Source organism: Hypanus sabinus, chromosome 10 (assembly GCF_030144855.1).
Source record: "Hypanus sabinus isolate sHypSab1 chromosome 10, sHypSab1.hap1, whole genome shotgun sequence".
Classification (NCBI taxonomy): domain Eukaryota; kingdom Metazoa; phylum Chordata; class Chondrichthyes; order Myliobatiformes; family Dasyatidae; genus Hypanus; species Hypanus sabinus.
In genome coordinates, this window is record NC_082715.1 from 56,837,525 (window position 1) to 56,863,257 (window position 25,733).

At 39.2% G+C, this 25,733-nt stretch overlaps 1 protein-coding gene and 1 long non-coding RNA gene across 2 annotated transcripts in view; one reads left to right on the plus strand and one right to left on the minus strand.

Annotated features, from left to right (window-relative positions):
• LOC132400668 (uncharacterized) overlaps nt 1–8,799 on the plus strand; it is a 30,816-nt gene extending 22,017 nt beyond the window's left edge. Inside the window, exons 3-4 of the long non-coding RNA XR_009514329.1 lie at nt 1,460–1,508; nt 6,716–8,799. This is a non-coding gene — a long non-coding RNA (uncharacterized LOC132400668). The remainder of the gene's footprint in view (nt 1–1,459; nt 1,509–6,715) is intronic.
• Nucleotides 1–24,400, minus strand: part of slc66a3 (solute carrier family 66 member 3) — a 32,844-nt gene extending 8,444 nt beyond the window's left edge. Inside the window, exons 1-5 of the mRNA XM_059981883.1 lie at nt 24,047–24,400; nt 10,424–10,506; nt 9,515–9,584; nt 6,143–6,200; nt 154–274 (exon numbers count right to left, since the gene is read on the minus strand). Coding sequence (XP_059837866.1) covers nt 154–274; nt 6,143–6,200; nt 9,515–9,584; nt 10,424–10,506; nt 24,047–24,192 — 478 coding nt within the window. The 5' untranslated portion in view covers nt 24,193–24,400. The remainder of the gene's footprint in view (nt 1–153; nt 275–6,142; nt 6,201–9,514; nt 9,585–10,423; nt 10,507–24,046) is intronic.
• Nucleotides 24,401–25,733: the final 1,333 nt, after the last annotated feature.

The following is a 25,733-nucleotide window of genomic DNA, read 5'->3' on the forward strand; positions in this document are numbered from 1 at the left end:
ATAGTAGGCTATGGGTAACCCTTGGTAATTTCTAAAGTAAATACATGTTTGGCACAGCATTGTGGACCATAGGGTCTGTACTGTGCTGTAGGTTTTCTATGTTTTTATGTTTTATCTGCCAAACAATGAGATCCATTTTAAAGTCATACTTACTGCAAGTAGTGTAGATTGCAAAACTCCACGTCAGTGCACTAACTTGATCAGAGTTTCGGGTCGTCCACAGAGATTGCAGTTGAGCATATTTACTTAAGGCACTGATATACGTGGATAGATTCTAGAACAAAAAAAGTTAATCAAAAAAGTATCACTAGCCAATCCCCAAGTACTGCCTCTGTGCAAATCAAATCTGTACCCAAGACGGTCATAGATTTCAATTAAAAAATACAGATTTTTTTTTTTAAAGTTCATCAATTAAAGGACTGCACTAGAACATATAAATGCTGGGTCAAAAGAGAATGAAGAATACACAGTATTACTATTCTTATTCTAATAATGAAAGATTAAATGATCTTTGATTCATTCAGTGATTTTTCCCCAAACTGTTCACCAACTTTCAATCAACAAACCACATTTATCATTGGCAATATTAAATGGATATTTTGTAAAACTATTACTTGGTACTAGTAGTGAGGGTCCAATGAACTCAAACCTCAGTTCTGGTAATTTGGGAAATATTACTGGAAAATACTTAGCAGCTTATAAAATAATTGAAATAGAACAGTTCTTAAAAACTTGATTTAGAACTCAAAAGGAAATAAAATGTCACTTTGATCCCAATACCCACTTTTGAATTGTAGTTATTTTAATACAAGCGTCAGTGAGGCAATAGCCAGACAATTTTATTTTGCATGATGTCAATTGAGGATCGATAAAGGTCAGAAAAGAGAATGACTCCTTTTTTTTTAAAAAAAGGCATCTTTCACAGAGACTGGAGTGGACCGGTGTTCAATCATTTGCTCCCATGCTTACATTTCTGGACAAGGGCTTGAATCCATAGCCTTCTGAAGGCCAACCCTCAGTCAATGTGACATCATGAAACCCCGGGCAAGCCCACGGTTTGAAAACCAACTTGCTACATTTGAAACCCGACTTCGTCACTTGCATTCCACTTCAGGGTTTCCCCCATCTTCCAAAGTCCACATCACCTTTTTACGCTTCGTGTGCAGAGAATAGTAAACAAAAGAATAGGAGAAAAGGTTAAGACAAGAACAATAGAATAAAACAGCGAGCAAGAGAAAAAAAAAGTGGGGACAGACTGTGAAATAAAAGGGTGGTGGGGCAATCAATTTCTAAACGTTTTAAATCTGTTTTAACTGACACTGACTTATTACATTTGAATATCAATGATCCTGATAAGTCTTTCTGTAATTAAAATATGTGAACTGATATGGAACAAAGATGTATTTTATACAGGTTTGAATGTTATTGTTATAATCAATTATTATTTTCTTCCATTTAGAATTCACTTTTCATACAAGTATTCTGGAATGGCAATCCTGGTCATGCAGGTAACCCTTTAAACAATTGATAATACAAGGGAAAATTATTTCTAAAACTGAAGTTATTACTTTTTTTTGCAGCACGTTAGATAGAAAACTGCTTGGCATTAGTAAGGACATTCATGATGGAGGCAGTATAGTGAAGTAATTTTTAATGTTAATTCATCCAGCTGCTTGTGAACCAGTACAGGAATCTTTAATTAGAGAGAATGCATCATCAGCCTCTTGGGATGACAGCAAGTTTCCACTTTCTGTTACATCCACACCTTGGCTTTTTTCCTGTACATTTGCTGTGCGCTGATAAAATTTACATCAATGCTATGTGATGGTAAGAAATAGTATGAGCAAAAGAAAAGGATGGCAAATAGCCAGAAAGACTGACAGACCAATTATATTGAATAGAATCAAATTATCCCAATGTTACTTTGCATGAATTAGGATTTTTCTAATTATTTTAGCAGAGTATGGTAATATTAATATCAGAACAGCCATCATAAAAAACTGCCTCTGACGATCACTGAATTCACAACAGTAGGAAAAATTTGCACTTTCTTTAGCAGAAGATACATGGGAAAGCAAAACACTTTGCCAATCACTCTCTCCTGCTCTCCATCTTATCATGGACTTTCCCTTCTGTTCTTTCTACACTACTCTCCCCAACATAACCACACACAGACACACGTGTTTGAGCAAAAGCTGAATTGACAATGAAACTCTTCAATTGATTAATAAGTTGAATTGTTACACTAAATATTTACTGATATTAATATATCAGAAAATATATATTTACTGCAAACAAAGCTCCAAGTTTGGTCTAATCAATGTAGAGTTGCAACATAATCTCCCAAATCTTATATTCTATGATGCAATTTATAAAGTCTCCCAAATTTGTAGTGTATCAAACTGAAAATTTGAGAACTACCACTTCCAAACCATCTTCTGTGCAGTTAAATTTATTAACTCACATTTATAGACAATTTATTTTTTTAAATATGTTTAGCTCCATATTACAGATGAATTTAGGAGTCAGCACCAAAGCAAAATGTTTAGGTTTTTATCTTGCTTGCCACTAATGAAGATATTTACAAGCAGCTCAACATCAAGCCATCATCCCACTGACAGTTGTTCTGTTCAATCTTTCCAAGTGAGTGTGAGTACACAGTATTAAACTGCCTTTACAAAATTTTGATGCTCAGAGCAAACTACATATGAAGACTCGAGGAAACAATAAGATACCAGAATCTTTCTGACTTTTAACATTTACATCTAGGTTTCTGGTTACATCAAGCTTTCAGGATGTCCGTCACTTTGCACAGATCTTTAAAAAATCTATTATTAAACTTATTATTATGTTTTGTATTTGCAGTTTGTCTTCTTTTGCACATTGGTTATTTGCCCATCTTTGAGTAGTTTTTCATTCTTTCTACTGTGTTTCTTTCTATCTGCTGTGAATACTCACAAGAAAATGAACCTCAGGGTAGTATGCACTTTGATAATAAATCTTCTTTGAACTTTAAAATTTCTGATTATATAATCAGAGCCTGTGCTCCAAGTACACTGTTTTTCTTATCATATACATGACATGGACTTTGCAATTTCAAAGTCGGTTAATAAACAAAAACTTATTCTGACGATGAATGATGCTTCAGAAGACTAGTTGGATTCTGCAATTCAATGCACTAACTTTGAAAAGAAACACTGAAGAGTAGTATACAAATATCTTGAGGGTGATGCAAGAACAGGGAATTCAGGAGAGTACACAAACCCTTGAAGGTAATAGGGCAAGCTGAGGCAGTTGAAGTTATGAAATACAGTAAAACTCAGATAATCCACTATTCAGCCATTAGGAAATCCTAGTGGTTTCACAGATCATTCATCAGGTATAATTTACCCTGTTCCCTGTCCGCTGGCTGGGCGTGGGTTTCTGTGCTTCCCGTCCACTCACAAGAGCCCCAGGTCCTCTGTTATCAAATATCTATTTGGGCTCAGTATCCTTTGAACTCACCTGCTTCTGTTGGCTCCACTCCATTAAAATTTACTATTTCTGGTACTTGCTTGAATTTTTAAAAAATCTGCTGTTCAAATGAATTAAAAAATAACGAATTTGTGCAAACACCCTTAGGCATCAAATACTCTCCACAGTTCTGAACAGCATATTCTAGGAAGGATGTCCGGACCTAGGAAAAAGAAATGCCCATCACGGGGATTCCAGGGATGAAAGAATCCAGTATTGAGGGAAGACAAAGAAGATAATCCTTGTTAAAGCGGAGATTAAAATGGAGACCTAATGCAGGAATTCGGCATCATCAAGGGTATAAAGGACCAAGCAGAAATCCTAGGAAGGTTGTGAAAGGAGAAACATAGAGAATTCTCTAGAGTGACTATGGGAAATTTAATTTAGTGAGGGGGTGAATGGCAGGCAAAGATATATTAGGCACAATTCCAGTTATCCAGCTGTAATCAATTTTAAAAACAGGATTAATTTCCCCCTCCTACAACACTTCCCCAACTATTTTCCAGTTTCAGGACAGGAAGTCTGATGATGGTACATCTTCCAGCTCCATGTATTGATCAACCAACTTAACAAAGCCTATGGTAGACTGCTTGTCAAATAGAGCAGGACAATCTGGGACCAAATGCCTTAAATCTTTTGGTTTACAGTGTTACTGGCACAAGTACAGACCTGAATGAAATCACCCTTATAATATTCAAAATTTACTAGAAAAACTGCAAACAGTGTTAATGCTGATTAACTATTTCCATTGTACTGAAACATACCCTCCATTGAGAGATATGTCAAACACTTAAGACCCTCGCTAAGCTATGGAGGTCAGAAGTTAAAGGAAAATCACTTCACTGCACTTTCACTGATTTCTCAGTCTTGGTACAGGAACTGCTGATAGCACAATCATCAGGATTCTGAACTGGTGTGAATAACTTCAATCACAACTATTCTGAACTGGTTCTATAACTTAAAGACTCACTTTTAATGACTCTTTACAAGATGTTCTCATTTTTACTTTATTATGTGCACACTGTCTTCTTTTTTACATTGGTTGTTTGTCAGTCTTCGTTTATGTAAATTCCGTTGTATTATTTTTCGTGTAAATGCCTGCAAGGCAGTGAATCTCAAGGTAGTATATGGTAACATATACATACTGTGATAACAAGTTTACTTTGAAATTAAAAATAGATTATTCTTTACTGACACAAAGGTAGCTAGTCCTGAAACTCTAATCAATGAGAACAAAATATTTTAAAGATAGGTCACAAATTCCTCCTGATATGCACCATTTTCTGGCCTTGAAAGTGAGCCCCCTTCCATTTCTATTATAGCTGATCTTCAAATCCCAATCAAATTCCTATTACAGGAGTCAAATAGCAATCAGGCTGTAGAGACAGCGAGACAATTTACTAACCTCTGAAAGCCATCTTGACCTACTCTAGCAGAATAGGAGAAACAGAAGGAGAAAGATTTAACCTTTCACCACCTTAGTAATATGTAATAAAACACTGTTGTCAATGTGCACACAAGCAAGTCGGCTTTTATTGCTAATTGTGTTGGGATAAATATAGGTCAAGTCAACAGAAAGTCATTGCTACCCTTTCAAATGTGTCTTAGAATATTTCACCAGTGGAGAAAAGAGGACCTTGGTTTAACATTCTCTCTGAATGACAGAAACTCACACAATATAGCCCAGGAACTTCTGTTTGTAATTAAGCTGCTCAAACCTCTGGAACAAGCAGCAAAGGAGCTCAATAATAAGTGGACAAAGAACCAGCAGTAAAAGATATATATTTCTATGCTTTAGAAATATTAAAATATTAAAAGTGCTTGCAGAAAGACATTTCTGAAGGAAGGCACTACAATGGCCCAATATTGTTTGATTACGTGCACGTAAACCAACATTTTCAATTTTCAAAGGAATTTCCCATATTTAGCCACATCTTCAGGGGAAAGGAAGAATAATGATCCAGAATGTAGAATAATCATTATTTAAGAGGGTTCACTGAAAAGATAGATTGCAGCATTTTGTTTGTAAGGACAATGCTGTAACTGTTTTAACGGAGTGAAAATGATTTACAAGCTTCCATGGGAACCCCAAGTTACATTCCATTCTGTATTTTAAAAAGCTCTTTTCTTGAAAGTGATCAGTTCCACACATTTTCATTACACTCATTTTAGATAGTGTTTATGGCCTTTTCTTCTCCCTTAGTGTGTCTACAAATTTTTACTTTGACACCTCAAGCAAACTGCTGCTTACAATTGAACAATATGGCCCATCCTAGTCTGCTCAGGCAAGAAGAGCAGACAAAGATTGAGATTTACTGAACATTTATTAATGTGGAAATGTTAAACATCCAAAGAAATTTAGCATCTCAGCCTCACTATTAATTGATTTTACAGCAACTTTTGGTTCTCCAGCTGTAGATGGGCTGATGATCTATCACTCTCCATCATCTGAACCTAATTATTTAGGATATCTCAAATGAATGGATTAGTCTGTTTAAAAAAACCCAAAATAAACAATATAATAAATACAACCACATGTAATACACTATTCAATATGTTTCCACTGTTTGCAAAGAGCCACCTCACAAATGGCATCTGCAATTCACAAACTACATAATGGAATACTTACCATAGCCAAGTCTATAATTAACTTATGGACTGTTAAAAGTCGCCAGCCAATGATAAATCTGGACATTGTTTAGGTAGAAATTAAGAAAAGAATTTAAGTTGAATATAATATGCACATAGAATATTAGCTAAGAGCTGTTACCATTTCTACACAACAAAGGCAGATTTCTCCCCCAAATATTTGAGAACACTCTACATACTGAAGTTCTAAAATTTGGCAGACTAAGATATTAAGCACCTAAATTTGTCACTCTTTAGAAAAGATGTAAAAAGGAAAAACATGACAAAATAATGTCTAATTGATCTGACTCAAGCTAAAAGGCTCAATCAATTTTCACTGTTTTGATTTGAATCTTGTCCTTATGTATAGTTTGAATTTATTTCATTCTTTTTATTTGCATCACTTACAGGAACATTCCATACCAAATAATGTTATATTTCTACAGTTACAAAACCATTCATATTTTCCAAATCATCCAGAAAGTTATGACCAAAACTCAATTATAAATGTTGCTCTGTTAAATTGAGCGTTCTGAAAGAAATATTTTAATGAGCTCTTGCTTTATCATTACAGACAGAATCTGCAACGTGTACTTCTGAACAAGTTATCATCAAAAGGATTGCATGGACAGATTTCATGATTGAGATATGGAAATCACTGGCATATATTGCTCATTCTTAAGGCCATGCATAGTGTGGGTTAGTGGTGTTTGCTGCATTGAGTTTACTATTTCTACACTGAATTCAAATTCTCCTGTTGTCACGCAGGTAATCTAAACTCACATTCTCCGTATTATCAGCTCCATGCAACTAATATTACTTAAAACATATTGTGTCTAACTTTCAGTTTTTAGGTTTGGTATTGCTTTGTAAAACCAAATTAGAATTTGTAGTATTTATTGCACTAACCATAAACTGATAAAACACAAACTCTAATCACAAAAGGACTACACCCTCGTGTTTAAGGAATCATGTTTTTTCTATTTCTTCATAGAATATAAAGGAAGGGGTTGGATCTGACTATTTAATTCTTAGATTAGAACGTTTAATTGATATTTTCTTTGGAATTTAACAATTAATGATCTGCTTGTATTTTAAGTCATTACTTATATGCATGTAACTGTTTATAATGTTTCCTAGTGGTTACAATTTGTTTGTGGAAGTTCATTGTGTTTCCCTAGTGGTTATGCAAAGTATTATTCTGAATAGATCTGGAAGCAACTTTGTTCTGCATTGGTTGAATAATGGCTTTCTCATTGTTTAACTCTTATCTACAAATTTGAATTAAATTTTTCCTATCTATGGGTTTAAAATAGCTGCACTGCAAGACAGTACCATCTTAGCATTCCCTTCATCTAGTAGACCTCTGTCACTGTTTCCATTTTCCTTTGTTCTATCAATGTTAAATAAAATGTTCATGAAGCTACAAGTTTTGCCCCCCCTTCCCTGATTTCTGAAAGAACCCTGGATTGTAACATCAGAATCCAATAGAGGTTTGCTATCTGACAACCAATCTACTTCTCAGTATGGTACTTCTATGTCCTTCCTTTTGTTATTAGCTTTTCACTTGACCTCCTCCAAATATCTTGCATTGGTTTATTAACCTCTTTCCTATATCCACTCTATTCCCATTCATCATGCAGGTCTGCACCACTCTGCCTATTTTCCTAATCTTAGAATGAGGCCCATATTAGCACTTTGCACGGTAATTGAAGGGCCTCCATTATCCACCATTTATTAAAATTTCAGCTAAAACACAGTACAAAATAATTTAATATCTCCCAAACTTTTGAATGTTAAATCAATATTTTTATATTATGCATTCACAGTAATATTTTTACATGAATAAAATTAACTCATTTGCTTTGAATAACCACTCACTCCCTCAGCACCACACCATCTCATAGCAAATAAAATAATTTTGAAGAATTTACTCTTGTCGCACAGCCAAATGCAGTAAACAATGTTAACCAACAAGGTACCAGCAAAAGGAAACAACATAAATAATGTTATTATCCTTTGGTAATTTTAGCTAAGGTTTGACTTGATCTGCAGCACAAAAAAAGTCTTCTTAAAACTGTGGGCTCCTTCAGATTTTACTATAAATTTATATGGAAAGAATATATCGGGGGTTTTTAAACAGCTAGCATATCATGGCTCAGTTAGCACAGGGTGCATCCCACTTCAGCACAAATATCCAGACTATTATTCTCAACAAGTTCATATTTGTGTTTCAGTTTGCTGCACATGAAACATAATTGCATGATGTGAGCCTTGCAGTGGAACATATCAAAGTCAGAGTTAAGTTGTAGCTCAGCAGTTTTCAGCACTAGGGATGAGGAATGAGGTCAACTACGACTGATTTTACATTTCAGATTTAAGAGTTTGATGTTTGGTGTTCTCTTACCTTTGAATTAGAATTTTATGGCTTCAAATCTCTGTGCTGAATCTTGAAGTATTCTAAACTAATTTTTTAATGCTGTACTGTAGGAGTATTAAAATGCCAGTGGTGTCAATTTTGAAAGACGTGATAAGTTGGGTCATAAACTACCCCATAGCCTGATTCAAAAAAAACCCAGCAGGTTTGTACTCTCAAAATGCTAGAAGAACTCAGCAGTCAGGCAGCATCAATGGAAAGGAATAAACAGTGTATGTTTTGGGCCGAGACCCTTCATCAGGACTGGAAAGGAAGGGGGAAGAAGCCAGAATAAGAATGTAGGGAGAAGGGAAGATGATAGGCAGGTAAGGGGAAGAGAAAAGTTAGTAGAGGAGCCAGAGTGTGGAATGGAAAAGATAGAAGGGGAGGGGGAGAAATTGCCAGAAGTTCGAGAAATTAACGTTCATGCCATCAGATTTTCACAGACAAAGGATTCAACAAAGAAATTCCCCAGTGGGACCACTCACTCTGGCTTCTTCCCCCTTCCTTTCCAGTCCTGATGAAAGGTCTCAGCCCGAAACGCTGACTGTTTATTCCTTTCCATTGATGCTGCTTGACCTGCTGAGTTCCTCCAGCATGTTATATGTATGCTCTGGATTTCCAGCAATTGCAGAATCTCTTCTGTTTAGGATTGCATTCTAACCAGTATTTATTCCTCAGTCTTCATCACTACAAACAGAGCATCTAGTTACCGTCATATTGCTGCTTGTGGAAGCTTGCTGTTGAAAAATTGGCTGCTGCATCGCAAAATATCTATGTATTTTATAAGTGCTTTGTTGGCTGTGATATATGTTGGCAGGTTCTGAGGTTGTGAAATAACAGTGTTTCTGGAACAATCATTTGAAAAAATAATTTAAACCACAACTACAATGGACAGTTGAAAAAAAGAATGAGTTACACAAGGATCCTTCAAGTACAATAAAACTAAAAGGATACAGTATTGCATAGGGTAAGGCTGTCCCAATGTTTCCATTGTAAAAGAGAACGCACATCAATAGAACAGCATCTACAAAGACAAAAGATGGCAGCATTAGTCAACATGTTACAGACAAGATTGGCACAAATTTGTAACTGTCTCTCGCTAATTATTAATATTTTGATTACCATTAATCCAACCAGCAAATAGCAATAAAATTGATTCTGTTGAAGAACACTAAACAAAACCAATCTTCTCTCTTTCAAATGTTGACTGATCATTCATACATCTCTTCCAGGTCTCATGCTAGATAAATTCTTCTTATTTTGTAGGCTAATTGGTTTCTTCAACCTTTAAGCAAGTGTGGGGGCAGATTTGAAAAAACATCTCCTATATTTAACTTTAAAAATAACTACCATCCTTTGTCTCTTTATCCCAAGTTGCCACATCTTTTTGGACAAGGCTGCCAGCCATTGGTAGGCATCTGGTAAGACAGCAAGACAAAGTCAAGTCCAACTCAAATAAAGCTAAGCTATACCTGTGCAGCAGAAGCCACTGGGCATGGGACTGAGTGTGGGTCAGCAAGAGGAAATGAGATGCTTCTGCAGCTGTCATAAACACCAGATCTATTTACATGCGAATCCCATTTTGGCCAAGGATCAGACTTAACCTTCAGCACCTATAGAATATAGTGCTGCTCATCCTGCTAGACGTGTATACTCTTCACACTCTTAGCAATAGAAATAGCAGCTGCTGAGTACACTCAGCTCCTATGACTACCATATTCTCAACTGGATTCACCTCATTTTCTCAGGCATCCAGTGTGGAGGATCCTTTTTAACTTTTCACAATAGAGTAGTTCCTCCCTCTCCCTGATCCCCAAAACCTCTCTGTTCGTTGTACTTACAGTTTACTAATTTATAGATTACCTTGTGCAATTAGAATTGGATACTCCAAATACGTTGCCAGAGGGTATTCATAATAAGTTTGGTAAGTCAGAAATACTAGAAACCTGAAATAGATCAAAATCAATTTTATGGTCAGTCGATTTGAGTTTCCAGTTTGAAAATCCAAAATATTCTCCACGCTAAGGATGAAAGCACTCCAATTACTTAAATGGTTGGCAATAACTTGAGAAAAGAGTTAGGAAGGCAGTTTGACCATTAATCAGGACGTGGGATACAAATTTCAATGGGAAATAGCAAAGGCATATAATAAGACAATGAAATGATAGTCATAAGAGATTTCAATATGCAGGTAGATTGGGAAAATTAGGTTCTTGCTGGATCCCAAGAGAGGGGGTTTGTATAATGCCTATGAGATGAGTTTTTAGAGCACCTTGTTGTTGAGCCCACTAGGGAAAAGGCAATTTTGGATTGGGTGTTGTGTAATGAACCAGATGTGATTAGGAAGCTTAAAGCAAAGGAACTTTTAGGAGTAAGTGATCATAGTATGACAGAATTCACCCTGCAGTTTGAGAGGGAGTAGATAAAGTTAGGTGTATCAGTATTACAGTAGAGTGAGGGGAATTACAGAGACGTGAGAGAGGAACTGGCCAAAGATAATTGGCAGGGGTCACTAACAAGGATGACAGCAGCACAATAGTGGCTAGAGTTTCTGGGGTCAATTCAGAAGGAACAGCATAGATACATCCCAGCAATGAAGAAGTATTTTAAAGGACAGGTGAGGCAACTATGCCAGATAAGGGAAGTCAAAGACTGCATAAAAGAGGCCAGATAATATAGCAAAAATTAGTGGGAAACTAGAGGATTAGGAAGCTAGAGGATAGAGAAAAGATAGTATGAACAACAAATACAAATTTTTTTTCAGATATATAAAGAGCAAAAGAGAGGTGAGGCCGCTGGTAAATAACATTTGAGAGATAGTAATGGGGATAAAGAAACAGCAGGTGAACTCATCAGGCATTCTGCATCATTCTTCACTGTAGTAGACACTAACAGTATGTCAGAAATTCAAGAGTATCAGGAAGCAGAAGTGAGTGTAGTTGCTATTACTAAGAAGGCATTTAGGAAGCTGAAAGGTCTGAAGTTAGCTAAGTCACCTTGGACTATATCCCAAAGTTCTGAAGGAGATAACTGAAGAGATTGTGGTGGCATTAGTAATGATCTTTCAAGAATCTTTCAAGAACTAGATTCTGGAATGGTTCAGGAGGACTGCAAATTTGCAAATATCGCTCCACTCTTTAAGAAGGGAAGGAGGCAGAAGAAAGTGAATTATAGACCAGTTAGCCTGACTTCCGTGGTTGGGAATATACTGGAGTCCATTATTAAGGATGAGGATTTGGGGTACTTGGAGTTGCATGATAAAATAGGCCTAAGTCAGCATAATTTCCTCAAGGGGAAATCTTGCCTCACAAATCTGCTGGAAATCTTTAATGAAATAACAGGCAAGATTTGGAGCCTTTGACAAGATTCCACATGGAAGGTTAGTTAGGAAGATTCAATCATCAGGTCTTAATATTGAAGTAGTAAAATGGATTCAACAGTAGCTGGATGGGAGATGCTAGAGAGTAGTGGTGGATAACTGTTTGTCAGCTTGGAGGCCAGTGACTAGTGGTATGACTCAGGGATCTGTACTGGGTCCGATGTTGTTTGTCATATAAATTAACGATCTGGATGATGGGGTGGTAAATCAGATTAGTAAGTATGCAGATGATAATAAGATAGGTGGCGTTGTGGATAATGAAGTAGGTTTACAAAGCTTGCAGAGAGATTTAGGCCAGTTAGAAGAGTGTGCTGAAAGATGGCAGATGGAGTTTAATGCTGATAAGTGTGAGGTGCTACATTTTGGTAGGACTAATCAAAATAGGACATACATGGTAAATGGTAGGGCATTGAAGAATGCAGTAGAACAGAGTGATCTAGTAATAATGGTGCATAGTTCCCTGAAGGTGGAATTTCATGTGGATAGGATGGTGAAGAAAGCTTTTGATATGCTGGCCTTTATAAATCAGAGCATTGAGTATAAGAGTTGGGATGTAATGTTAAAATTGTACAAGGCACTGGTGAGGCCAAACTTGGAGTATTGTGTACAGTTCTGGTCACCAAATTATAGGAAAGATATCAACAAAATAGAGAGAGTACAGAGGATATTTACTAGAATGTTACCTGGGTTTCAGCACCTAAGTTACAGAGAAAGGTTGAACAAGTTAGGGCTTTATTCTTTGGAGTGTAGAAGGTTGAGGGGGGACTTGATAGAGGTATTTAAAATTATGAGGGGGATAGATAAGAGTTGACGTGGATAGGCTTTTTCCATTGAGAGTAGAGGAGATTCAAACAAGAGGACATGAGTTGAGAGTTAAGGGGCAAAAGTTTAGGGGTAACACGAGGGGAAACTTCTTTACTCAGAGAGTGGTAGCTGTGTGGAATGAGCTTACAGTAGAAATGGTAGAGGCAGGTTTGATATTGTCATTTAAAAAAAAAATTGGATAGGTATATGGACAGGAAAGGAATGGAGGGTTATGGGCTGAGTTCAGGTCAGTGGGACTAGGTGAGAGTAAGCATTCGGCATGGACTAGAAGGGACGAGATGGTCTGCTTCTGTGCTGTAATTGTTATAAGGTTATATTGACAAAGAAGAGTCAATTGATGCTATTTACTTGGATTTTCCAAAAGTCTTTGACAAGGCGCCATACATCAGGCTGCTTAACAAAATAAGAGCCCATGGTATTACAGGAAAGATACCAGCATGGATGGAAGACTGGCTGACTAGTAGGAGGCAAAGAGTCAGAATAAAGGGGCCTTATCCAGTTGGATGGGGTCGGAATTGGGACTGCTTCTTTTCATGTTATATGTCAATGATTTGGATGAAGGAATTAATGGCTTTGTGACCAAATTTGTAGATGTTGCAAAGAAAGGTGGAGAGACAGGTAGTGTTGAGAAAACAGGGAGTCTGTCGAAGGACTTGGACAAATGGGAGAATGGACAAAGTGGCAGATGGAATATAGTGATGTGAAGTGTATGGTCATGCACTTTGGTCAAAAGAATAAAAGCATAGACTATTTTCTAATCAGGGAAAAAATTTTAAAAGTCAGATGTGGAAAGGGAGTCCTTGTGCAGGATTTCCCTAAAGGTTAACTTGCATGTTGAGTCAGTGGAAAGGAAGGCAAATGCAATGCTAGCATTCATTTTGAGAGGACTAGAATACAAGAGCAAGGAAGTGATGCTGAGGCTTTATAAGGCACTGGTCAGACTGTACGGAGTACTGAGAGCAGCTTTGGCCCCTTATCTAACAAAAGGTGTGCTGGCATTGGAGAAGGTGCAGAGGAGATTCATAAGAATTATTCTGGGACTGAATGTATGAGGAGCATTTAATTGTTCTGGGCATGTACTCGCTGGATTTTAGAAGAATGGGGGGTGGGGGGAGAGAGGAATCTCACTGAAAACTATTGCACACCAAAAAGCCTAGATAAAGTAAATGTGAAGAGGACACTTCCTAGAGTGGGTGGGTCTAGGACCAGAGGGCACAGTCTTAGAATAGAGAGACATCCGTTTAGAACAGAGATAAGAAAGAATTTCTTTAGCCGGACAGTGGTGAATCTGTGGAATTCATTGCCATGGACAGCTGTGGAGGATATGTCACTGGGTATATTTAAAGTGGAGATTGATAGGTTCTTTTTTTTGTCAGGGTGTTGGAGGGTACAGGGAGACAGCAGGAGAATGCAGTTAAGAGGGATAAAAAATATCATGATGGAAAAGTGGAGACTTGATGGGTCGAGAGGCCTAATTCTGCTCCTATGTCATATGGAAACTTAAACATTAATTAAATATAAACAGTTACTGCTGCTCAACATCCTCATTCTTTTCGTTTTTCTCCTCATTCTGCTTTGACTGTTAACAGCGAAAAGTTTTAACAGATTTTAACATTTACCATATTTTCTCTTTACTCAATCACTACTAAATCTCAATGATTGACAAGTCTGGAGGACACAACCGGTTACTACAGTTCATTATATCTAAACTAGAATTCTAATCCTATCTAGAATGACAGGGAAGAGCCCCCGAGAACAAACCAATCTCATCCCATGTGGCTTCACATCCTAAAATCTGCTTTGGGCTCACAGATCAAGGAGTGTGCAAGCGGCAGTCAGCAGTTCACAGAAGCCTCAACCTTTAGACCATTGATGCTGATTGTTCAAATATATTATAGGATAGGCATTTTATACTTAAACACCGAAAAACCTGGACCCAGGAGAGTTGCTTTAACTCACGATGTTACATTTCACTACCTTCAGCAATATGTTTCCCCCCCATTTCCAGCCAGCTAAGCAAGATCTTTTCATCTTGCTTCTGTGATTATGTAATTAAAATGGCTTTGAAATTTGATGATGTTCAAAATATATCAGGAAAACAACATCCCTACTAGTGCGAATTATGAAAGGAAGTGCCTTGCCCATTTACATAGAGGGCAGGACTTAACAGGAATTAGTACAAAATAGTGGTGTTTACATGTTTTCATGCATTAAAAAAAACACTACCCCCCCCCCCCCCCAACTCCCTACTGTAACTGCTTGATCCACTGAGTCCCTCAAACAGATTATTTCTTTGTAAAGTCAGTACATTTCTAGGTTTGCATGTCTGATTTCTCTCTTTACAAAATAAGACACAACAGCTGATCTCTTGCCTCTTCATCATTCCTAACTTTAATCACTCCACCCCAAGCCACTATGATTTTATCTGTCAAGAGCATGCACTCAAAATTTTCTTTCTGAACTCTTCTCTCTCTACCCTTTATTCTTCAGCTAACACCTCTTAAAATTAACTCTTTGACCATGCTCTTCTCTGTTCTAAATCACACAGAATGTAACGTTATCAAAATAATTTGCAAACTCCTCTGGTCAGTCCTTGATGTTAAAGTGCAATAAAAATGCAATTAATATCACACTTACGAACAAGCATTTCACACCCTGACTGCAACTTGAGAGTGGACCAGCCTTGCATTCAAATAGGTCACTTCTTTCTCCACTTAAACTTATCCAATCATCAGGGATCTTCAAATAACTCTCAGAGAGAACCCTACCTTTTCTGTAACCCAGGGTTCCCAACCTTTTTTTTATGCCATGGGCAAGTACTTTTAAGAAAGGGGTCTGTGGACACCAGGTTGGGAACCCCGCCTAGAATCAATTCTCTCACACACACCTATGAACTCCACCTAACTAGAGGCAATTTAAATCAAGTCAGGATTACTGACATATACACCTGATCAGTCTGAACCTACACAATGCACAAAACAAATTACACAAATCAGTGAAGGGAAATAAGATTGTGCAAAACAACATTAGTGTTAAAACAATACCAATATTCATCTATTAAAATTAGTTTTCTCTCTTATTTTTCCAATATTTTTGATACTTCTGTCAATCAACTCACCAGATTTGAAGAGGATCTTGGCAATTGTAGGGATGACTTACAGTGGATTGAAAAAGCTTGAGCATATAGATATTAAGAAAGAGGATGTGCTGGGGCTTTTGGAAAGCATCAAGTTGGATAAGTCTCCGGGACCAGATGAGATGTACCCCAGGCTACTGTGGGAAGTGAGGGAGGAGATTGCTGAGCATCTGGCAATGATCTTTGCATCATCAGTGGGAACGGGAGAGGTTCGGGAGGATTGGAAGGTCACAGATGTTGTTCCCTTATTCAAGAAAGGGAGTAGAGATAGCCCAGGAAATTATAGACCAGCGAGTCTTACTTCAGTGTATGATAAATTGATGGAGAAGATCCTGACAGGCAGTATGTATTAACATTTGGAGAGGCATATTATAAGGAATAGTCAGTATGGCTTTGTCAAGGGCAGGTTGTGCCTTACGAGCCTGATTGAATTTATTGAGGATGTGACTAAACACATTGATGAAGGTAGAGCAGTAGATGTAGCGTATATGGATTTTAGCAAGGCATTTGATAAGGTACCCCATGCAAGGCTTATTGAGAAAATAAGGAGGCATGGGATCCAAGGGGGCATAGCTTTGTGGATCTAGAACAGACTTGTTCACAGAAGGCAAAGAATGGTTGTAGATTGGGTCATATTCTGCATGGAGGTCGGTGACCAGTGGCGTGCCTCAAGGATCTGTTCTCGGGCCCCTTCTCCTTGTGATTTTTATAAAGTGACCTGGATAAGGAAGTGGAGGGTTGGGTTAGTAAATTTGCTAATGACACAAAAGTTGGGTGTGTTGTGGATAGTGTAGAGGGTTGTCAGAGGTTACAGCAGGACATCGATAGGATGCAAAGCTGGGCTGAGAAGTGGCAGATGGAGTTCAACCCAGATAAGTGTGAGGTGGTTCATTTTGGTAGGTCAAGTATGATGGCAGAATATAGTATTAATGGTCAGACTCTTGGCAGTGTGAAAATCTGAGTCCATAGGATAATCAAAGCTGCTGTGCAGGTCAACTCTGGTTAAGCAGGCATATTGTGCTTTAGCCTTCATCAACTGTGGGATTGTGTTCAAGAGCTGAGAAGTAATGTTACAGCTACGTAGGACCCTGGTCAGAACCCACTTGGAGTACTGTGCTCAGTTCTGGTCACCTCACTACAGGATGTGGAAACTATAGAAAGGTTGCAGAGGAGATTTACAAGGATGCTGCCTGGATTGGGGAGCATGCCTTATGAGAACAGGTTGAGTGAACTTGGCATTTTCTCCTTGGAGCATCGGCGGAAGAGAGGTGACCTGATAGAGGTGTATAAGATGATGAGAGGCATTGATTGTGTGGATAGTCAGAGGCTTTTTCCCCAGGGCTGAAATGTCTAGCATAAGAGGGCACAGTTTTAAGGTGCTTGGAAGCAGGTATATAGATGTCAAGGGTAAGTGTTTTTTTTAAACACAGAGAGTGGTGAGTGCGTGGATTGGGCTGTCGGTGACTGTGGTGGAGGCAGATACAATAGGGTCTTTTCAGAGACAACTGGCTAGGTACATGGAGCTTAGAAAAATAGAGGGCTATGGGTAACCCTAGGTAATTTCTAAAGTAAGTACATGTTTGACACAGCATTGTGAGCCAAAGGGCCTTTATTGTGTTGTAGGTTTTTTTTCTATTTGTTAGAACAGTTAGCCCTTCTTTTTCTCAATCTATGTACACTATCTCAAACCAAACTCTATCTCTATACCTCCTCCCCTCTGACCTCCCTTCCCCCCCTCCCAAACCTACCCCTGATCTCTCACACATCTCACAATGGTTTTTGCCTGCTGTCAGCTTGCAGGCCTCACCCCCATCCTTTATACAGGCAAACGAGAACAATTTAAAATCCATTATTAAGATTGTTTCATGGATTATCATACACGAGGAGTGACTTTGTTTTTGGCATCCCATTGCTTTATCTTAACTGTGCCCGTCTAAATTTAGATGAAACCTTTCCACTTGCAACATGTCAACAACCTTTCAGTAAACAAACCATCAGATTTAAAAATACTTCTCGTTATCCTGTCCTTTTGGCCATGTAGACTCTATCCACATGCTTAATTTTGAGAAAATGTTCTGCATAAAAATCCCTGATCTAAATGTGAAAAGGCTATCCACAACTGTGCATTACTAATAATAATTAATTATACCAGTACAGCAAACCACTAACTTAATCCAAATATGAGGGGCACTCTTTACTGCGAATGAGAACAGTTCTCAGACCATTCTTTATGATGCTGGCAATATCCATCACCTTTAAATCAAATTTACTTTCCTATCATGTGCAGGAAACAAATCAAAATACAATTTTGGAAGTTCTTCCTCACATCTGGTATGCAATAATGTTCTTTTTCTACTAAACACCCCAAATTTCATAATATAATGTTTATGAAAACACTAGTACCAAACAGTTCTAACAAATGGGTAATTTTGTTTCTACACAAAATCAAAATTTAAAAAGTTCTTTGGTTTTAAGCACACACTGAGGAAAAGCAATATCAAACAATATGTGGCAACCTCTCAGTTAAATATTCCATTCCTGTTTAACTACGGCACGTCAATCAGATTAAATACGCAAGTGATTTAAAAGAACCATTTTGTTCTGAAGGGCTGACAATACTATTACTAACAAGGCAATACAAAGTATGTTTGATAGAGTAATCCGACTACAGAATGTCACAATAAGTCCACATTTTGGATATTCTCACAAACAGGTGTAAATACAAATCAATATACAGAAAAGCTATGATGATCTTTTATTGGACCATTCATAAATTCAGAGGATCTGGCTCATCAGTTGTCTTTTGTGTTCACTTTTGGCACGCTGGGCCCCAATTCCTGAGTTACATCCTTCAACTCACTAGGCCACTGGTTCTCTGGTTCCCTTCAGATTCACAAGGGCCCAATTTTCCAAGCTGTCTTTAGACTTACCTGGTTCTGTTTACCCCACTTATAGAAATATACTGGAGCTTCGCTTCCTTCAAATTTAATATCCAAGAGAAGAGAATTAGAAGTGTGTTGGATTAATAATTGCAAAATAACCCGACAGCACCAAAATCTGGGTGTGCTGAATTTATGGTGTTTCACTGTACTGGCATGTTGTAACCCATCTTCAAATTCTAAGGGAATCAAGTGATTATGGATATCATGCAGATGAACAGGGCCACTTCTGCTTTTATTACTTGTTTTCTTCTGAAATGTTCAGAAACGCAGGACAGAGCCAATTTTTTTCTTCAGCTCAACTCAGCTTGATTCAATACAAAAACAGTATGTAGCAATCTTTGTGTTTATTGCATCCTTCCTGTTAAAGTTCTTATTTCACAGAACTGTTTTGTTCCAAAGGGATAACAATAAGATATTGCCACTAACAAGGCAATGGAAAGTACTGCTTGGCAGAATAATCCTGACTTCATTAATTCCATATTCTGTTTATTCTCACAAATATGTAAGCAGTTTAACCCTGCAAACAGTTCTCATTACACCTTCTGATCATACTGAATTTGTCCTGAATGAATAGAAAAGGACTGTCACAGTTTAACCAAAGATTTCAGTAACTTAAAAAGACAAATGTAGAGAAATATTTATCATTTGTTTAGTGATATCATATTTTTGAGTGGAAACACCAGCATGGTTAGAATCTAGGGTACAGTATTGGTGCAGATGTATGTAGGTCAAAGTTAAAAGTAAATTTATTATCAAAGTAAATATATGCCACCATACACAACCTTGAGATTCATTTTCTTGCGGGCATACACAATAAATCCATAATAGAATAATAACTATACCAGAATCAATGGAAGACTTGGGCCTTCAACCAGTGTGCAAAAGACAACAAACTGTTCAAATACAGGAAAATAATAAATAAGTAAATAAACAAACAACAAATATCCAGAACATGAGATGAAGACACCTTGAAAGTGAGTCCATAGTTTGTCAGAACATTTCAGTGATGGGGCAAGTGAAGTTCTCCCCTTTGGTTCGAGAGCCTGATGGCTGAGGGGTAATAACTGGTCCTGAACCAGGTAGTGGGAGTCCTGAGGCTCCTGTACCACCTTCCTGACAGCAGCAGCAAGAAGAGAGCATGACCCGAGTGGTGGGGGTCCCTGATGATGGATGCTACTTTCCTACGACAGCACTTTGTGTACACCCTTAATGGTGGGGAGGGCTTTACCCTTGATGGACTGAGCTGGATCCACTATGTTTTATAGGATTTTCCGTTGAAGGTTGTTTCCATATCAGGCAGTAATGCAATCAGTCAATATCCTCTCCACGACACATCTATAGAGGTTAGTCAAAGTTATAGACATCATGCCAAATCTTCACAAAATCCTAAAGAAGCAGAGCTGCTGCCTACTTTCTTTATAATTACACAGCTGTGCTGTGACCATGACAGGTCCTCTGAAATTATAACACCAAGGAATTTAAAGTTGCTGACACTCTCCACCTCTGATCCTCTGATGAGGACTGGCTCATGGACCTCTGGTCTCCTCCTCCTGAAGTCAATAATCAGCTCCTTGGTCTTGCTGACATTGAGTGAGAGGTTGTTGTGATGTCAACACTCAGACAGATTTTCAATCTCCCTCCTATAGCCTGATTCATCACCACCTTTGATTTGGCCAACAACAGAAGTGTCATCAGCAAACTTGAATATGGCATCGGAGCTGTGCTTTGCTACTCAGTCGTAAGTGTAAAGCGAGTAGAGCAGGAGCCCTGGTGGTGCACCTGTGCTGAAGGAGTTCCTGGGAGATGTTGTTGCCAATCCAAAATGATTGGGGTCACTGCAAGTGAGGAAATCAAAGATCCAACTGCACAAGGAAATATTGAGGCCAAGGTCTTGCAGCTTATTGATTAGTTTTTAGGGGATGATAGTACTTAATGCCACACTGTAGTCAATAAAGAGCATCCTGGTGTATGTATTTTTGCTGTCTAGATGTGCCAGGATTGAGTGATGAGGCAATGAGATGGCATCTGCTGTGGACCTGTTCCACTAGTAAACAAACTGGAGCAGATCCAAGCCACTTCTCAACCTCTCAAAACAATTCATCACTGTGGATAACAACTGCTGCCCAACACTGGTCAGTGAGACAGGTTACCACTTTCTTCTTAGGCACCGGTATAACTGAAGCCTGCTTGAAGTAGGTGGGTACCTCAGACTGCCAAGGTGAGAGGTTAAAGATCTGGACATAACTTGGAAAACGTGTAGCTCAGGTGGTTGGTACATGGCTTGAGATGTTCTCCAGTCTTGGCAATCCACTTGCAAATGTTTTGTCACCATGCAACAAGGTGTCATCAGTGAACACTCCATCCAGTTGATCAGAATGATACTGTCAGAATCAGATCATCACTGACATATGACATGAGATTTGTTGTTTTGTGACAACATAATCTATAAATTCTGAACATGGTAGCGTTCATCCTGAAACCTGCTGCTGGAGGGGAAGAAGCCATTCCTGAATCATTGAGTATGGACCTTCAAGCTCACGTAACTCCTGCCTAATAGTGGTATTGAACAGAGGACAGGTAGCTAATGGCAAGTATATTTAATGATGTTTGGTGGCTTCTTGCAACACCACCTCTTGAAAATGTTCTCAGTGGTAGGGAGGTTGTGGCCATGTTGGGAGCCAGCTGGGTCTCCAGCCCTCTGCAGCCTCTTGTGCACTGGAAGCTCCATTCCTGGCTGCACACAACTTGTCAGGGCTACTCCACTACTCAGCTACAGAAATTTGAAAGAAGCGTTGGTGACATACCAGATCTCAAACTCACCAAAGTGGAGCCACTGGTGTGCCTTCTTGATTGCATTAATGTGTTGGGCCCAGGATAGATCTTCTGAGATGTTGAAGCCTAGGAACTTTAGGCTGCTCACCCTTTCCACCATTGACCCCAGTGAAGACTGGTTTGTGTTCATCTGACCTCCGCTTCCTGAGTGCAAGTTTGCTATTGCGACACTACACAACCAGTTGATCCATCTCACTCCCGCACACTTCCTCATCGTCATCAGCGATTCTGTGGTGTAGCCAGCAAATTCATAGAGGATGCTTGAGCTGTGCTAAGCCACACCTTCACTATGGTAGAAAGAGCAGAGCAGTGGGCTAAGCACGCATCCTTAATGTGCACCTGTGTTGATAGTTTGCAAGAAAGAGTTCTTATCACTCATCCACACCAATGATGGTCCCCCAACAAGAAAGTTGGAGATCCAGATGCAGAATGAGGTACAGAGACCTAGCTTTGTTATACCTATTGAGTGAATTTGGGGTTTTATTGCAAGTGGTGACTGATAAATAGTAGCCTGATATATATTTTGCTGTTGTCTAGGTGCTCCAGAACAAAGTAGAGAGCCAGTGAGATTGCATCTGTAGACTTGTTGCAGTAGTAGTAAATTGCAGAGAGTCCAGTAGGCAGGAGTACTGAGAAAGCTCACCCACCTCTTCTTAAGCACCTCTTCTTAAGCTGCCCTATTGAAGCAGGTGGGAGGCTCTGACTGCAGCAGTGAGGGGGTTGAAGATGTCCCAAAACACTCACACACCAGTTGGTTGGCACAGGGGGTTTTCACAGCACTGACAAGTAAACCATCGGTGCTCGACAGCTTGTGAGGGTTCACCCTCTTGAAGGGTGTTCTGAAGTCCGCCTCCAGGACAGAGGTCACAAGGTCACCAGATGCTGCAGGGATTCACACAGGTGTAATGTTATTCTCCCTTTCAAAGTGAGTATAAAGCCAAAGAGCTCATCAGGGAGTGAAGCACTACTGCCATTATCCTACTCCAATTCACCCAATAGGAAATAATGACAAACAAACCCCTGTTGTGCAACTAATTCCAAATCTAGTTTCACTTGGAGGTGCCTTTTTGCTCTGACGATGGCCTCCCGTAAGCCATACCTGGACTACTTGTAGGACTCTGGACCGCAGTTCTTGAATGCCACAAGCTTCATTCAGGGCTTCCGGTTTGGGAAGACTCAGTGTGTTCCTGAAGCCACACACTTATCCACAGTGACTGCCATGGCATATTCACTCATATCCAAAGAAGAATGCAACCTGTTGGGCCCACTCTGCAGCAGCTAATATTAGTATTTTTTTTTCAGATTACACAGGATGTGGAATCTTTGGAAGGGGTGAAGAGGAGATTTACCAGAATGCTGCACAGACTGGAAAACACGTCTTCTATAGAACCATAAAACCATAGAACATTACAGCTCAGAAACAGGCCTTTTGGCCCTTCTTGGCTGTTTTGAACCATTTTTCTGCTTAGTCCCACTGTCCTCCACCTGGGCCATATCCCTCCATATACCTGTCCAAGTTTTTCTTAAATGTTAAAAGTGAGCCCGCATTTACCACTTCATCTGGCAGCTTATTCCACACTCCCACCACTCTCTGTGTGAAGAAGCCTCCCCTGAAGTTGCCTTTAAACTTTCCCCCCTTCACCCTTAACCCATGTCCTCTGGTTTTTTTTTCCCCTCCCCTAGCCTCAATGGAAAAAGCCTGCTTGCATTCACTCTATCTATACCGATCATAATTTTATAATGATGTAATGCTGTAATGTTATAATATTTTATCTTCACTCAACTTTGCTCTCAATCCTCATGTTACCCGATTTTAAAAAAACCTCTGGATTTCAGCCTTGAATATACTCAAATATTGAAGGTGGAGTGTCTCCGTGCAAAGTGCCGTCTCCTTTCAGTTCTATTTTCTGTATACTAACTACATGGTCAACTTTTAACTTTAAATGTATTCCAAGAATGAAAGTCATACTCAAACCAGCCAGGCTCTATCCTTGCGAAATGACGTTCCAAAAGATTCAACACAAAGTTTTAAACGTGTAACTTTACAAAACCATCACTAAGACGGAAGTGCAGAAATTAATGTAACCTCCAGAACACATCTCTGAAAGGGATGTTCAATCTCACTTTACCATTTGTATCTACGTTCAAGTACGAAATATTTTAACAAAAATACATTTCAGTTGGTTTCTAGATAATATTAAGTAGGGGCCAGGCGACAGAGGTGTGCTCAGGTGCCGGTGGCTGCGACGCGTCATTGCTGCTCCAGGTTTCCACGCTCGCCCGGGCCGCGGCGTGTGTTCCGGGAAAGGATCCGGATTACGAGCCCGCTACTCACACGGCCGGTCACCCAGCCCGGCGTTCCCTTCACTCACCCAATCAGCTCCAGCAGCAAACTCCGGACGCTGAGTCCCCGGGCATTTTTTGCGTGAATAACTGTAACAATTTGCGGGAACTTCAGCACCATGCACACTATTAAAGTGGTGGAGTGGGCCAGTATCAGCACAAACGCCAGCTCCATCGCGACACCCCTAAACTTCCAAACCACTCGGTGTCGAGCGCTTTCCTTTAAAATTAATGGAAATAGAGGTTTTCCGGATACGCCTTGAAACGAATTTCGGCCTTTAGCACGACCCGTACGCAGCCGAGGGGTGAAAAACGAACTTCAGCGACAAGGAAGAAAAGTGGAAGAATCGATCAGAAGCCGAGCTCAGTGGCTCCGAGCGGCGGCTGTGCCGGTCTTTGCAGTTAAACGCTCAATTCGAGGAAGTGGAACTTCTCCAGAGATCCCATTGGGCAACTTTTGACGGGTCATCTTGACTATACTTCCTCCCACCCTGCCTTTTCTAAGGTGTCAATTCCTCGTTTCTTTTTAAATCGCATTTTATTCCTCACAAGTGTCTTTGTTCTTCCCAGACAGGGTTGCTGACAGCTTCTCATTTATTTCCTATATTTCTGTTCTCACTCCCGCTCCTCCTCGGACAGAACTGAAACACAGTTCCCCTTGTGTTCGCCCATCTCCCCCCAGTCACCTGCGGCGCACCGCAAGGCTGTGTGCAGGTAGTTGTTTTATGCATTGGGTGGCTAAGTACAACGCTAAAGCCATACTTAAGTTTGCTGATGGCACCGCTGTTGTTGGGCGAATCAAAGGTAGTGATGAATCGGTATATAGGAGGAAAATTGTAAATCTAGTTGAGTGGTGTCACAACAGCCTCTCACTCGTCGGCAAAACCAAAATATTGATTATTGACTACAGGAGGAAGAAAAAGTTCAAAAGTAAATTTATTATCCAAGTACATACATGTCACCATATACAACCCTGAGATTCATTTTCTTGTGAGCAACTCAATAAATCCAATGACCATAATAGAATCAATGAAAGACCACACCCAATGGTGTGGACATCCAGTGTGCAAAAGACTGCAAATACAAAAGAAAAAAATAAGAAATAATTAATAAATAAATAAATGAATGAATGAATGAATGAATGAATGAATGAATGAATGAATGAATAAATAGATAGATAGATAGATAGATAGATAAATATATATATATATATAGAACATGAGATGAAGAGACCTTGAAAGTATTGTGGGAACAGTTTGGTGATGGGGCGAGTGAAGTTATTCCCTCTGGTTCACAAGCCTGATGATTGAGGGATAATAATTGTTCTGGACCCTGGTGGTGTGAGTCCTGAGTGTCCTACGTAGCATCTTCCTGATGGCAGTGGTGAGAGGAGATCATGACTTGGGCGCTGGAGGTCCCTGATGATGGATGCTGCTTCCTATCACAATGCTCCATGTAGATGTGCTCAATGGAAGGAAGGGCTTTACCCATGATGATTGGGGCATATCCACTATTTTTGTAGGATTTTCAGTCAAGGGCATTGGTGTTTCCATACCAGGCTGTGATGCAACCAGTCAATATCCTCTCCACCACACATCTATAGAACTTTGTCAAAATTTTAGACATCATTCTGAATCTCTGCATACCTCTAACAAAGTAGAGGCACTGCCATGCTTTCTTCATAATTGCACTTACATTCTGCATTCAGGAAATGAT